Source organism: Entelurus aequoreus, linkage group LG15, assembly GCF_033978785.1.
Source record: "Entelurus aequoreus isolate RoL-2023_Sb linkage group LG15, RoL_Eaeq_v1.1, whole genome shotgun sequence".
NCBI classification, from domain to species: domain Eukaryota; kingdom Metazoa; phylum Chordata; class Actinopteri; order Syngnathiformes; family Syngnathidae; genus Entelurus; species Entelurus aequoreus.
In genome coordinates, this window is record NC_084745.1 from 7,159,905 (window position 1) to 7,174,583 (window position 14,679).

General features: G+C 44.5%; 1 protein-coding gene across 1 annotated transcript in view; it reads right to left on the minus strand.

Annotated features, from left to right (window-relative positions):
• LOC133629729 (serine/threonine-protein kinase OSR1-like) overlaps positions 1 to 14,679 on the minus strand; it is an 84,375-nt gene that overhangs the window by 50,415 nt on the left and 19,281 nt on the right. Inside the window, exon 2 of the mRNA XM_062020672.1 lies at positions 8,680 to 8,792. Within this exon, the coding sequence (XP_061876656.1) occupies positions 8,680 to 8,792 (113 nt within the window). The remainder of the gene's footprint in view (positions 1 to 8,679; positions 8,793 to 14,679) is intronic.

Here is a 14,679-nt window from a genome sequence, read left to right on the forward strand (position 1 = left end):
TGGAAACAATTAAGGTATGTAAATAAACATCTACAAAATCTTTCTTATAGTCCGGTGTGGCTAATATATGAAAACCTGTTTTTTCCCCTAAAGTTTAGTGGGTGCGCCCTATAGTCCGGAAAATGTGGTACTGTCAATGCTGGAACGAGTAGGAAGTTGAGTAACTTGCATGAAGACCTTCTCCACAGCAGGCTTGTGCAAAATTCCAAATTGAATCGAGAATGTTTAATCAATTTAAATACAATTAAGTATAATTGCTAATTGCAATTTAATTTGGGGAAGTAACAATTCAAAATAAAAGCATATTCTGTAAAACAATATCAATTTTGGTGTATTATAATTTTCAAATCTTGAATTTAGATTGGTCGGATCGAGTCTTGGACTTAGATTGGTCGGATAGAGTCTTGGACTTAGATTGGTCGGATAGAGTCTTGGACTTAGATTGGTCGGATAGAGTCTTGGACTTAGATTGGTCGGATAGAGTCTTGGACTTAGATTGGTCGGATAGAGTCTTGGACTTAGATTGGTCAGATAGAGTCTTGGACTTAGATTGGTCGGATCGAGTCTTGGACTTAGATTGGTCGGATCGAGTCTTGGACTTAGATTGGTCGGATCGAGTCTTGGACTTAGATTGGTCGGATCGAGTCTTGGACTTAGATTGGTCGGATCGAGTCTTGGACTTAGATTGGTCGGATCGAGTCTTGGACTTAGATTGGTCGGATCGAGTCTTGGACTTAGATTGGTCGGATCGAGTCTTGGATTTAGATTGGTCAGATCGAGTCTTGGACTTAGATTGGTCAGATCGAGTCTTGGACTTAGATTGGTCGGATCGAGTCTTGGACTTAGATTGGTCGGATCGAGTCTTGGACTTAGATTGGTCGGATCGAGTCTTGGACTTAGATTGGTCGGATCGAGTCTTGGACTTAGATTGGTCGGATCGAGTCTTGGACTTAGATTGGTCGGATCGAGTCTTGGACTTAGATTGGTCGGATCGAGTCTTGGATTTAGATTGGTCAGATCGAGTCTTGGACTTAGATTGGTCAGATCGAGTCTAGAACTGTTCAAACTGTGTGTAATGTGGCCAAAAATGTGGCCAAAAATAATAAATATACTTGTTAAATGAAGCCATCTGCCTTGCTTTTAATGATTACTTAGGTACCATAGTACTTGCTACTGTATTTTAATGTTTGTCATTATGGTGATACCTGCAGAGCCAAGTGTTTTCTGAGGTGGTACATTAAGAACCGCTGGTCTAGAACATGGAAAGAATTACGGATCAAGGACATTTATTGAAATACAAATGCCTAGTTCTTCCCAGTTGTCCCCATCATGTTTGACCAAAGTGGTTTAAAACCAGAAGAATCATCCTGAGAGTGCACTAGGAGAGGCCAACCAGATCCTTCCGAGCAACAGGTGAGCCCACATTCCGCTCCGCCTCTAAACTTAAACCGTTTGCGAATGTGAAGCAGCTCAATAACTTCCGGTCTGGCGGGCCAGACAAGCACCTGGGTGAGTTGTCTCGCCCGTCTTTCTGTCTGTGGACACGACAATCCAGAGAGAACGATGCCGGCTCCAGTTGAGCCTCATTCGCTTCAGGAGGAGGGCGGGTCAGGGCAGCTCGGCAGGGTAACCCCAGAGAAGAAAAACAATGGGCGAACGGGGGAGGATATCGTGCTACGGCAGTTGGCAATGTTTCCCATCTTTTCCAGCGGACAATGTGAGAGTTAGGGAGGGTCTCTGTTCCCGGTATTAGGTCACTGCAAGCCGTGGAAAAGGTTCCCGGAATGATCTCATGAGTGAGACCTCTTCAATAGCTATCCGATAGTCGGACAAAAACAATTCTATAAAGGAAATAAAGTGTCCTCTGACACAACAACGAGGAGATATTGAGTAGTTCAAGGTGTGAAGGCGTTGAGGTGAAGGACTCACCTTAAATCACAGCTTTAGTTTACGACTTACAACTCGGAAACAATCGCAGACACCAAGCCAACAGTCAATCAATCTTCCTCTGGAAGGCCGCATTAATCTCCAAGACATCGACAACGTCTACAACTCATACTTTGGACTTCAGTCTGTTCAGCAGACATCGCTCGCGACACAGATACAAGAAATACTAACAACTATTCATCTTCTGCATGATGAAGACTTGGAATGTTTTCGGTACTGCGCCAGTCTTTGGACTGAACTTGGCTGACATCTTTACTGCAAAAGCAACATATAAAGAACATAAATAGACTTTAAGGGGAATGGTGGGAGGGCTTACCTAAAAGTAACCAACATAATTCAGGCATAGTGGTCTATGTTTATGAAATGTGGAGGTAATAAATCATTTCCACTTCACAGACAGACTTTGACTAATTAGTCACAACAATGGCATCCAATTATAAGCAATGCAATTTTGTGACTTGACCCTAAAAGTACTTGTCAGTCTCAGGGCGTTCAGTCCATCACAACTGAACTGCTTGGTTTGTCTTAGAAGATGTTCCGCCTCTCTTCCATGTAGGCTTCATCACTTCATGCTCATAGACTTAGATTAGTCACATCAAGTCTTGGACTGGTCACACAAAGTCTTAGACTTCGACTTAGATTGGTCACACCTGGTCTCAGACTTGGATTGGTCACATCCAGTCCCGGACTTTGGTTGGTCGCATCCGGTCCCGGACTTTGGTTGGTCGCATCCGGTCTCGGACTTTGGTTGGTCGCATCCGGTCTCGGACTTTGGTTGGTCGCATCCAGTCCCGGACTTTGGTTGGTCGCATCCAGTCCCGGACTTTGGTTGGTCGCATCCAGTCCCGGACTTTGGTTGGTCGCATCCAGTCTCGGACTTTGGTTGGCCACATCCAGTCTCGGACTTTGGTTGGCCACATCCAGTCTCGGACTTTGGTTGGCCACATCCAGTCTCGGACTTTGGTTGGCCACATCCAGTCTCGGACTTTGGTTGGCCACATCCAGTCTCGGACTTTGGTTGGCCACATCCAGTCTCGGACTTAGGTTGCTCCCATCAAGTCTCGGACTTTGGTTGGCCGCATCCAGTCTCGGACTTAGACTGGCCACATCCAGTCTCGGACTTTGGTTGGCCACATCCAGTCTCGGACTTAGATTGCTCCCATCCAGTCTCTGACTTTGGTTGGCCGCATCCAGTCTCTGACTTTGGTTGGCCGCATCCAGTCTCTGACTTTGGTTGGCCGCATCCAGTCTCTGACTTTGGTTGGCCGCATCCAGTCTCTGACTTTGGTTGGCCGCATCCAGTCTCGGACTTAGACTGGTCGCATCCAGTCTCTGACTTAGACTGGTCGCATCCAGTCTCGGACTTAGACTGGTCGCATCCAGTCTCGGACTTAGACTGGTCGCATCCAGTCTCGGACTTGGACTGGTCGCATCCAGTCTCGGACTTGGACTGGTCGCATCCAGTCTCGGACTTAGACTGGTCGCATCCAGTCTCGGACTTGGACTGGTCGCACCCAGTCTCGGACTTGGACTGGTCGCATCCAGTCTCGGACTTGGACTGGTCGCATCCAGTCTCGGACTTGGACTGGTCGCATCCAGTCTCGGACTTGGACTGGTCGCATCCAGCCTCGGACTTGGACTGGTCGCATCCAGCCTCGGACTTGGACTGGTCGCATCCAGCCTCGGACTTGGACTGGTCGCATCCAGCCTCGGACTTGGACTGGTCGCATCCAGTCTCGGACTTGGACTGGTCGCATCCAGTCTCGGACTTGGACTGGTCGCATCCAGTCTCGGACTTGGACTGGTCGCATCCAGTCTCGGACTTAGATTGCTCCCATCCGGTCTCTGACTTAGATTGCTCCCATCCGGTCTCGGACTTAGATTGCTCCCATCCGGTCTCGGACTTAGACGGGTCGCATCCGGTCTCGGACTTAGACTGGTCGCATCCGGTCTCGGACTTAGACTGGTCGCATCCGGTCTCGGACTTGGACTGGTCGCATCCGGTCTCGGACTTGGACTGGTCGCATCCGGTCTCGGACTTGGACTGGTCGCATCCAGTCTCTGACTTGGACTGGTCGCATCCAGTCTCTGACTTGGACCGGTCGCATCGAGTCTCGGACTTAGATCGGTCAGATCGAGTCTCGGACTTAGATCGGTCAGATCGAGTCTCGGACTTAGATCGGTCAGATCGAGTCTCGGATTTAGATCGGTCAGATCGAGTCTCGGACTTAGATCGGTCAGATCGAGTCTCGGACTTAGATCGGTCAGATCGAGTCTCGGACTTAGATCGGTCAGATCGAGTCTCTGACTTAGATCGGTCAGATCGAGTCTCGGACTTAGATCGGTCAGATCGAGTCTCGGACTTAGATCGGTCAGATCGAGTCTCGGACTTAGATCGGTCAGATCGAGTCTCGGACTTAGATCGGTCAGATCGAGTCTCGGACTTAGATCGGTCAGATCGAGTCTCGGACTTAGATCGGTCAGATCGAGTCTCGGACTTAGATCGGTCAGATCGAGTCTCGGACTTAGATCGGTCAGATCGAGTCTCGGACTTAGATCGGTCAGATCGAGTCTCGGACTTAGATCGGTCAGATCGAGTCTCGGACTTAGATCGGTCAGATCGAGTCTCGGACTTAGATCGGTCAGATCGAGTCTCGGACTTAGATCGGTCATATCGAGTATCGGACTTAAGATTAGTCAGCTCGAGTCTCGGACTCAAGATTAGTCAGCTCGAGTCTCGGACTCAAGATTAGTCAGCTCGAGTCTCGGACTCTGACTTATATTGGTCAGATCGAGTCTTGGACTTACATTGTTTTAGATCAGGGGTCACCAACCTTTTTAAAACCAAGAGCTACTTCTTGGGTACTGATTAATGCGAAGGGCTACCAGTTTGATACACACTTAAATAAATTGCCAGAAATAGCCAATTTGCTCAATTCACCTTTAACTCTATGTTATTATTAATAATTAATGATATTTATCTTTGTGGAAACACTGATCATCTTAATGATTTCTCACAATAAATATATATAGAAACAGATAAATATCAATATGCAACACTTTATTTTTATATTTTCCTCTAAGTGCACATTTTTCAAATTGAACATTTTCAGATGATCACTTCTAAGACAGTTTTGTGAAATCACAATATCCCATTTTAACTAGCTAGCCACTAACATTTTTTAACAAATCATGAATTACTTTGCACCATGTTTGTACAAATAATAACTCATGTAAAATACAAAAGTCAACTCTCAAATTTTTATATAAATCATGTCACACTTTGAACCGGACACCAAATCTGTTATCTGTTTCTTTGTGAAGACCAAGTCTTTAAAATATTTTCTTGGATTTTCAAATTCTATTTGAGTTTTGTCTCTCTTAGAATTAAAAATGTTGAGCAAAGCAAGACCAGCTTGCTAGTAAATAAATAAAATTTAAAAAATAGAGGCAGCTCACTGGGAAGTGCTGCTATTTGAGCTATTTTTAGAACAGGCCAGCGAGCTACTCATCTGGTACTTACGGGCTACCTGGTGCCCGCGGGCACCGCATTGGTGACCCCTGTTTTAGATCGAGACTTAAGAGTTAGATTGTTCAGACCGAGCCTAGCAGCTGGTGCCAAAACCCCAACTATTTATATTCCAACACAGAAGGACTGAGAATACGACGACCTGGATGAATGAGAACATCCATAGACAATGTGCTTCTAAGATGTTCTTTGCAACAATGTCATTTTCCGTGTTGCGACATGAGACCCAAAAAGTAAAGACAATCCAGAGGAGGCGGAGGAAAGAAAATCCAATTGGTCAGCGACATGACTGATGTGACATGGTCCTATTTGCTGAAAGTAACATCGTCTGCCTGTCGATGGATCTACGAGGTACAAGACGGGGTTTGAGAAAACCGAATTATGTGGCCTCTCTCCAGGAAACAGTCCACTCAGTGACACTTGTGCTTCTCCTTGATTGGCTCTGATGGTTGCCATGTCAAAGGACGTCCAAGCCCGGCGTCTAAATGAGCGATTGTAAGGAGCAGCGTGTCACGCGCTGGTGCCACGATTACAAGAGAGGCCATTATGGGAGCCATGCGGCGTCACAGGCGAAGACACAATGACAAAAATAAACACATGGTTGAAGTACGGACTGAGGTGTGCATAACAATCTGTTACACGTACGAAAGTGATCACAACAAATAGTATGAAGGCGCTCTGCCAAGTCTCAGAGGGGATTGTGGAACAAGATCATTATATTAGGTGCAGGGATGGGTACTTTTTAACATCTGAACCATACATTCCAGTTTTCATTTTGCTGACTAAAAAATGTCGACTTGGTTATCGTCAACGACCTATTTTTCAATTACTAAAATAGGACGATAACGAATCAAAACAAGTGCACGTTGATGAAAACAATGATTTATAATTTATGATTGTTTATCAAAATATAACTATAAATGTCAACATAACCTACTCAGTGGCCTAGCGGTTAGAGTGTCTGCCCTGAGATCGGTAGGTTGTGAGTTCAAACACCGGCCGAGTCATACCAAAGACTATAAAAATGGGACCCATTACCTCCCTGGTTGGCACTCAGCATCAAGGGTTGGAATTGGGGGTTAAATCACCAAAGATTCATTTATGATTATTTATTAAACAATCATAAATGAATCTTTCAGCACATACACAATGTTGACATCTATAGTTATATTTTGATAAACAATCATAAATTAATCTTTAAGCACAAACACAATGTTGACATCTATAGTTATATTTTGATAAACAATCATAAATTAATCTTTCAGCACGTACACAATGCTGACATCTATAGTTATATTTTGATAAACAATCATAAAAATATATTTCAGCACATACACAATGTTGACATCTATAGTTATATTTTGATACACAATCATAAATGATTGTGTATCAATCATAAACATTTTGACAATGTTTATCAAAATATAACTATAGATGTCAACATTGCGTTTGTGCTGAAAGATTCATTTATGATTGTTTATCAAAATATAACTATATGTGTCAGTATTGTATACGTGCTGAAAGATTCATTTATGATTGTGTATCAAAATATAACTATATATGTCAGCATTGTGTACATGCAGAAAGACTAATTTATGATTGTTTATCAAAATAGAACTATAGATGTCAACATTGTGTTTGTGCTGAAAGATTCATTTATGATTGTGTATCAAAATATAACTATAGATGTCAACATTGTGTTTGTGCTGAAAGATTCATTTATGATTGTGTATCAAAATATAACTATAAATGTCAACATTGTGTATGTGCAGAAAGACTAATTCATGATTGTTTATCAAAATATAACTATAGACGTCAACATTGTGTTTGTGCTGAAAGATTCATTTATGATTGTGTATCAAAATATAACTATTGATGTCAACATTGTGTTTGTGCTGAAAGATTCATTGATTATTGTTTATCAAAATATAACTATAGATGCCAACATTGTGTTTGTGCTGAAAGATTCATTTATGATTGTTTATCAAAATATAACTATAAATGTCAGCATTGTGTACGTGCTGAAAGATTCATTTATGATTGTTTATCAAAATATAACTATAGATGTCAACATTGTGTTTGTGCTGAAAGATTAATTTATGATTGTTTATCAAAATATAACTATAGATGTCAACATTGTGTATGTGCTGAAAGATTCATTTGATTGTTTATCAAAATATACCTATAGATGTCAACATTGTGTACGTGCTGAAAGATTCATTTATGATTGTTTATCAAAATATAACTATAGATGTCAACATTGTGTTTGTGCTGAAAGATTCATTTATGATTGTGTATCAAAATATAACTATAGATGTCAACATTGTGTACGTGCTGAAAGATTCATTTATGATTGTTTATCAAAATATAATTATAAATGTCAGCATTGTGTACGTGCAGAAAGACTAATTTATGATTGTTTATCAAAATATAACTATAGACGTCAACATTGTGTTTGTGCTGAAAGATTCATTTATGATTGTTTATCAAAATATAACTATATATGACAGCATTGTGTATGTGCTGAAAGATTAATTTATGATTGTTTATCAAAATATAACTATGTCAGTATTGTGTACGTGCTGAAAGACTCATTTATGATTGTTTATCAAAATATAACTATAGATGTCAACATTGTGTTTGTGCTGAAAGATTCATTGATGATTGTTTATCAAAATATATATAGATGCCAACATTGTGTATGTGCTGAAAGATTCATTTGATTGTTTATCAAAATATAACTATAAATGTCAGCATTGTGTATGTGTTGAAAGACTAATTTATGATTGTTTATCAAAATATAACTATAGATGTAAACATTGTGTTTGTGCTGAAAGATTCATTTATGATTGTTTATCAAAATTTAACTATGGATGTCGAATTATCCTCTAGCAAATAAAGACTGCTTCTGTGGCCCAGGAAGTTATTGTTGCCGCTCAGTGTCCAATAGCCTGCCTGCTGCTTTCTTCTCGTGGAGAAAAGCCACACATTTTGCATTTAATAAGCTGATCTTATGCTTCAAAGCCAGAAGAGTGAGTCACAAACTATTATCTATCCATCATGTCCTCACCTCCACTGGACACGCTGTCGGAGGCATAATGATGATGAGCCTCCCTGACAGGGTTGCCATGTGGACATGAAGGTTGAGGAGCACGCCACGAGGTGTAGGAGCTCATGGATAACAAAGGTGTGGACAACCTTACCAAAAGTTCGTCCATGTTGGTCTGGCACTTCTCGAGGTTGATGCGTTTGATGGCCACCTTCTCCTTGCGTGGCACACAGTAGGCGGCTTGAACCACAGCGGTGGCCCCGCTCCCTGGGGAAGAAAGACACGACAAAGCTCTGATTGTGGATCCATGATGAGTACCGTAACAATTCCAGACTGTAAGCCGCTACGTTTTCCTACACTTTGAACTCTGGGGCTTACAAAACGGTGTGGCTAATTTAAGGGCCATCATGTTTGGGCTTCAATAGTTTTCATTAAACTCAAGCAAACACACTGAAAAGGTGTGTTATTGCTTGTGCTATGGCGCCATCTTTTGGACGAGTTCGCTCACTGCAGGTGCGACCGGCTGAATATGTACTTCCTATTTTAATGCCTTAACCTGGAAATAAAATCGTCCACAGCGTTTCTACTCGTAAGGATTCTTCATTCATCACTCTAAGCAACGTTTGTAAGTTTTACAATATAACTAAAACAATTCTTACTTACTAAACCGTACCATGTGTGATGTCTGGATGAGAGTTTTCATGCACATTTGTAAGAGCTATTGTAATGTAATCAAGCTAGCGTCGTTAGCATTAGCTAACATGCTAACAGGTTTACGAGTCTTAACAACTTACTTATTTTTGTATTGTTTCACTTTACTCTCAGTTAATTCACCAAAACGTCACCGTAGAGTTATTGAGTCTGTTTAGCTGAATGGAGAGCTAGCTTCTGCAGCTAGTGGGTCCTTGACGATGACTTGTGTTTTGTTTGATCAGCCGTTTTACTGCCGTGTGACAACCATCGTTTGGAAACAATTAAGGTATGTAAATAAACATTAACAAAATATTTCTGTGTAAATAACTCATTTTACAACGTTTGTATCTGCGGCTTATAGGCCGGTGTGGCTAATATATGGAAAATAGTTTTTTTTATTCTAAAATTTACTGGTTTACGCTCTGTCACTCTCTCTCACACACACACACGCTCTCTCACATGCTCACACGCTCTCACTCTCACACACATTCACGCTCTCTCACACGCTCTCTCACACGCTCACACGCTCTCACTCTCTCACACACTCACGCTCTCTCACAGGCTCTCTCACATGCTCACACTCTCTTACACACACTCACACGCTCTCTCACATGCTCACACGCTCACTCTCTCTCACACACTCATGCTCTCTCACATGCTCACACGCTCTCTCACGGGCTCTCTCACAGGCTCACACGCTCTCACTCTCTCTCACACGCTCTCTCACATGCTCACACGCTCTCACTCTCTCACACACTCACGCTCTCTCACAGGCTCTCTCACACGCTCTCACTCCCTCACACACACTCACACGCTCTCTCACACGCTCACTCTCTCTCACACACTCATGCTCTCTCACATGCTCACACGCTCTCTCACGGGCTCTCTCACAGGCTCACACGCTCTCACTCTCTCTCACACACTCACACTCTCTCACACGCTCTCTCACATGCTCACACGCTCTCACTCTCTCACACACTCACGCTCTCTCACAGGCTCTCTCACACACTCTCACTCCCTCACACACACTCACACGCTCTCTCACATGCTCTCACTCTCTCACACACTCACGCTCTCTCACATGCTCTCACTCTCTCTCACACACTCATGCTCTCTCACATGCTCTCACTCTCTCTCACACACTCACGCTCTCTCACACGCTCTCTCACATGCTCTCACTCTCACGCTCTCTCACACACTCACGCTCTTTCACATGCTCTCACTCTCTCTCACACACTCACGCTCTCTCACATACTCTCTCACATGCTCACACACTCTCTCTCTCTCTCTCTCTCACACGCTCTCACACATGCTCACACACTCACTCTCTCACACGCTCTCTCACGCTGTCACATGCTCTCACACACTCATGCTCTCTCACATTCTCTCACACGCTCTCTGTCTCGCGCTCACACGGTTTCTTGCTCTCTTACGCACCCTCACACTCTCTCACTCTGTCTCTCTCTCACACACTCTCTCTCACACACTCATGCTCTCTCACGCTCTCTCACACACTAATGCTCTCTCACACGCTCTCTCTCTCTCTCTCTCTCTCACACACACTCATGCTTTCACACGCTCTCTCTCTCACGGTCTCTCACACGCTCGCTCTCTCTCTCTCACACACACACACACACACACACACACACACACACACACACTCATGCTCTCTCACACGCTCTCTCTCTCTCTCTCTCTCACACACACACACACTCATGCTCTCTCACACGGTCTCTCACTCTCTATGTCTCTCTCTCTCTCTCTCACACACACACACACTCATGCTCTCTCACTCTCTATCTCTCTCTCTCTCACACACACACACACACACTCATGCTCTCTCACACGGTCTCTCACTCTCTATGTCTCTCTCTCTCTCTCTCACACACACACACACACACACTCATGCTCTCTCACTCTCTATGTCTCTCTCTCTCTCTCACACACACACACACACTCATGCTCTCTCACTCTCTATCTCTCTCTCTCTCACACACACACACACACACTCATGCTCTCTCACACGCTCTCTCACTCTCACTCTCTCTCTCTCACACTCCAGTAAGCTTTTCCTAAGCCCCTATGCCCTCATCTGGGCTCTGCCCAAATATTAACAAAGTGTCCATTGTCTGGACTTCTCATTGAGCCAGAGTGTTTGGAAGAAAAAGGGGCATGTTAGCGGGGAAAGAAATAACCGGGAGGATTTCTTCAAAGCTCAATGTGTCTTCCAGCAACATGAGCGTACAAAGTTAGTCAACATGACTGTGATGATAATCCAATAAAGTTGCAATTTCCCTTGTAATTTCCTGTCAGGGAGCGACTAAACAAAGGTCACCTCTTTTACGTCAAACTCATCTCAGGGACCTCGACGGCCACACAAAACTGTGCGCCATCATGGATGTATCGTCATAGCGACCATCATGGATGTATCGTCATAGCGACCATCATGGATGTATCGTCATAGCGACCATCATGGATGTATCGTCATAGCGACCATCATGGATGTATCGTCATAGAGACCATCATGGATGTATCGTCATAGAGACCATCATGGATGTATCGTCATAGCGACCATCATGGATGTATCGTCATAGCAACCATCATGGATGTATCGTCATAGCGACCATCATGGAAGTATCGTCATAGCGACCATCATGGATGTATCGTCATAGCGACCATCATGGAAGTATCGTCATAGCGACCATCATGGAAGTATCGTCATAGCGACCATCATGGATGTATCGTCATAGCGACCATCATGGATGTATCGTCATAGCGACCATCATGGATGTATCGTCATAGCGACCATCATGGATGTATCGTCATAGTGACCATCATGGATGTATCGTCATAGCGACCATCATGGATGTACTTCCAAGGTGGTGAAGGATTACTTTTGAAAGACAAACAAATGTGAGGTCCACACTAAGAGGTTCCACTGGAACACACGCACACACACGCTCTCACACTCTTACAGTCTTTCACACACGCTCTCACACACGCTCACACACTCTCACACTCGCTCTCTCACCCTCTTACAGTCTTTCACACGCACGCTCTCACACACGCTCTCACATTCTCACACTCGCTCTCTCACCCTCTTAGACAGTCTTTCACACGCACGCTCTCACAAGTTCTCACACGCTCTCACACACACTCGCTCACCCTCTTACACAGTCTTTCACACACACGCTCTCACACACTCTCACACGCTCTCTCACACACTCGCTCTCTCACCCTCTTACACAGTCTTTCACACGCACGCTCTCACACGCTCTCTCACACACACTCGCTCACCCTCTTACACAGTCTTTCACACACACTCTCTCACACGCTCTCACACACTCGCTCTCTCACGCTCTGTCACACACTCTCTCACGCTCTCATCCTCTTACAGTCTTTCACATGCACGCTCTCACACACACGCTCTCACACACTCGCTCTCTCACGCTCTCACACGGTCTTTCACACGCACGCTCTCACACACTCGCTCTCTCACGCTCTCACACGGTCTTTCACACGCACGCTCTCACACGCTCTCTCACACTCTCTCACACAGTCTAACACGTGCTCTCACACACTCGCTCTCTCACGCTCTCTCACACACTCTCTCACGTGCTCACCCTCTTACACAGTCTTTCACACGCACGCTCTCACACACACGTTCTCTCACACGCTCGCTCACCCTCTTACACAGTCTTTCACACACACGCTCTCACACACTCTCACACGCTCTCTCACACACTCGCTCTCTCACCCTCTTACACAGTCTTTCACACGCACGCTCTCACACGCTCTCTCACACACACTCGCTCACCCTCTTACACAGTCTTTCACACACACTCTCTCACACACTCGCTCTCTCACGCTCTGTCACACACTCTCTCACGCTCTCATCCTCTTACAGTCTTTCACATGCACGCTCTCACACACACGCTCTCACACACTCGCTCTCTCACGCTCTCACACGGTCTTTCACACGGTCTTTCACACGCACGCTCTCACACACTCGCTCTCTCACGCTCTCACACGGTCTTTCACACGCACGCTCTCACACGCTCTCTCACACTCTCTCACACAGTCTAACACGTGCTCTCACACACTCGCTCTCTCACGCTCTCTCACACACTCTCTCATGTGCTCACCCTCTTACACAGTCTTTCACACGCACGCTGTCACACACATGTTCTCTCACACACTCGCTCTTTCACGCTCACCCTCTTACAGTCTTTCACATGCACGCTCTCACACGCTCTCTCACACACTCGCTCACACTCTTACACAGTCTTTCACACACACACTCTCACACTCTCTCACACGCGCTCTCACACACTCGCTCTCTCACACACTCTCACGCACTCACTTTTTTACACAGTCTTTCACGCGCACGCTCTCACACACACGCTCTCTCACACGCGCTCTCACGCCCTTTCTCACGCGCTCTCATGCCCTCTCTCACTCTCTGTCTCACACGCTCTCTCTCTCCCACGCTCTCTCACTCTCACGCTCTCTCACACGCTCTCTCTCCCCCTAGTGGGGTATGTGTATATTGTAGCGTCCCGGAAGAGTTAGTGCTGCAAGGGGTTCTGGGTATTTGTTCTGTTGTGTTTATGTTGTGTTACGGTGCGGATGTTCTCCCGAAATGTGTTTGTCATTCTTGTTTGGTGTGGGTTCACAGTGTGGCGCATAAGTTGTTTATACGGTCACCCTCAGTGTGACCTGTATGGCTGTTGACCAAGTATGCCTTGCATTCACTTGTGTGCGTGAAAAGCCGTAGATATTATGTGACTGGGCCGTGCCTTTAAGGTTTATTGGCGCTCTGTACTTCTCCCTACGTCCGTGTACACAGCGGCGTTTTTAAAAAGTCATACATTTTACTTTTTGAAACAGATACCGATAATTTTGAAACCAATACCGATAATTTCCGATATTACATTTTAAAGCATTTATCGCCCGATAATATCGGCAGTCCGATATTATCGGACATCTCTAGTCTGATGACCTCATAGTGCAGATGTGATAGTGTTTACTCACATGTCTCCTCTGTACTCAGCCATGCAATCATTGGTCCATATAGTTGCACGTGTGTGTGTGTGTGTGTGTGTGTGTGTGTGTGTGTGTGTGTGTGCGTGTGTGTGCGTGTGTGTGTGTGTGTGTGTGTGTGTGGTAATGGGGGATATGGGTCATCGGGGTATTGTTTTTAACTTTGTAAAGCACTTTGCGTTGCATTTCTTTTATGTATGAAAAGCCCTTCATACATAAAGTTTGATTCATTGATTGATGGATTGTTTTTTAAGCGCTTTTTAGGCAGAATAGAGCGACGTAAGCATAAAAAAGAACAACATACTGTATGTGTTCTTGACTTGCATAAGGATTGCGAATGATAAGCACTTTTTTTGTGTGTAAAAAGTGCACTTCCCCTTTAAAGAGACGTTTGACTTCCTTCGCCATCCTAGAGAAT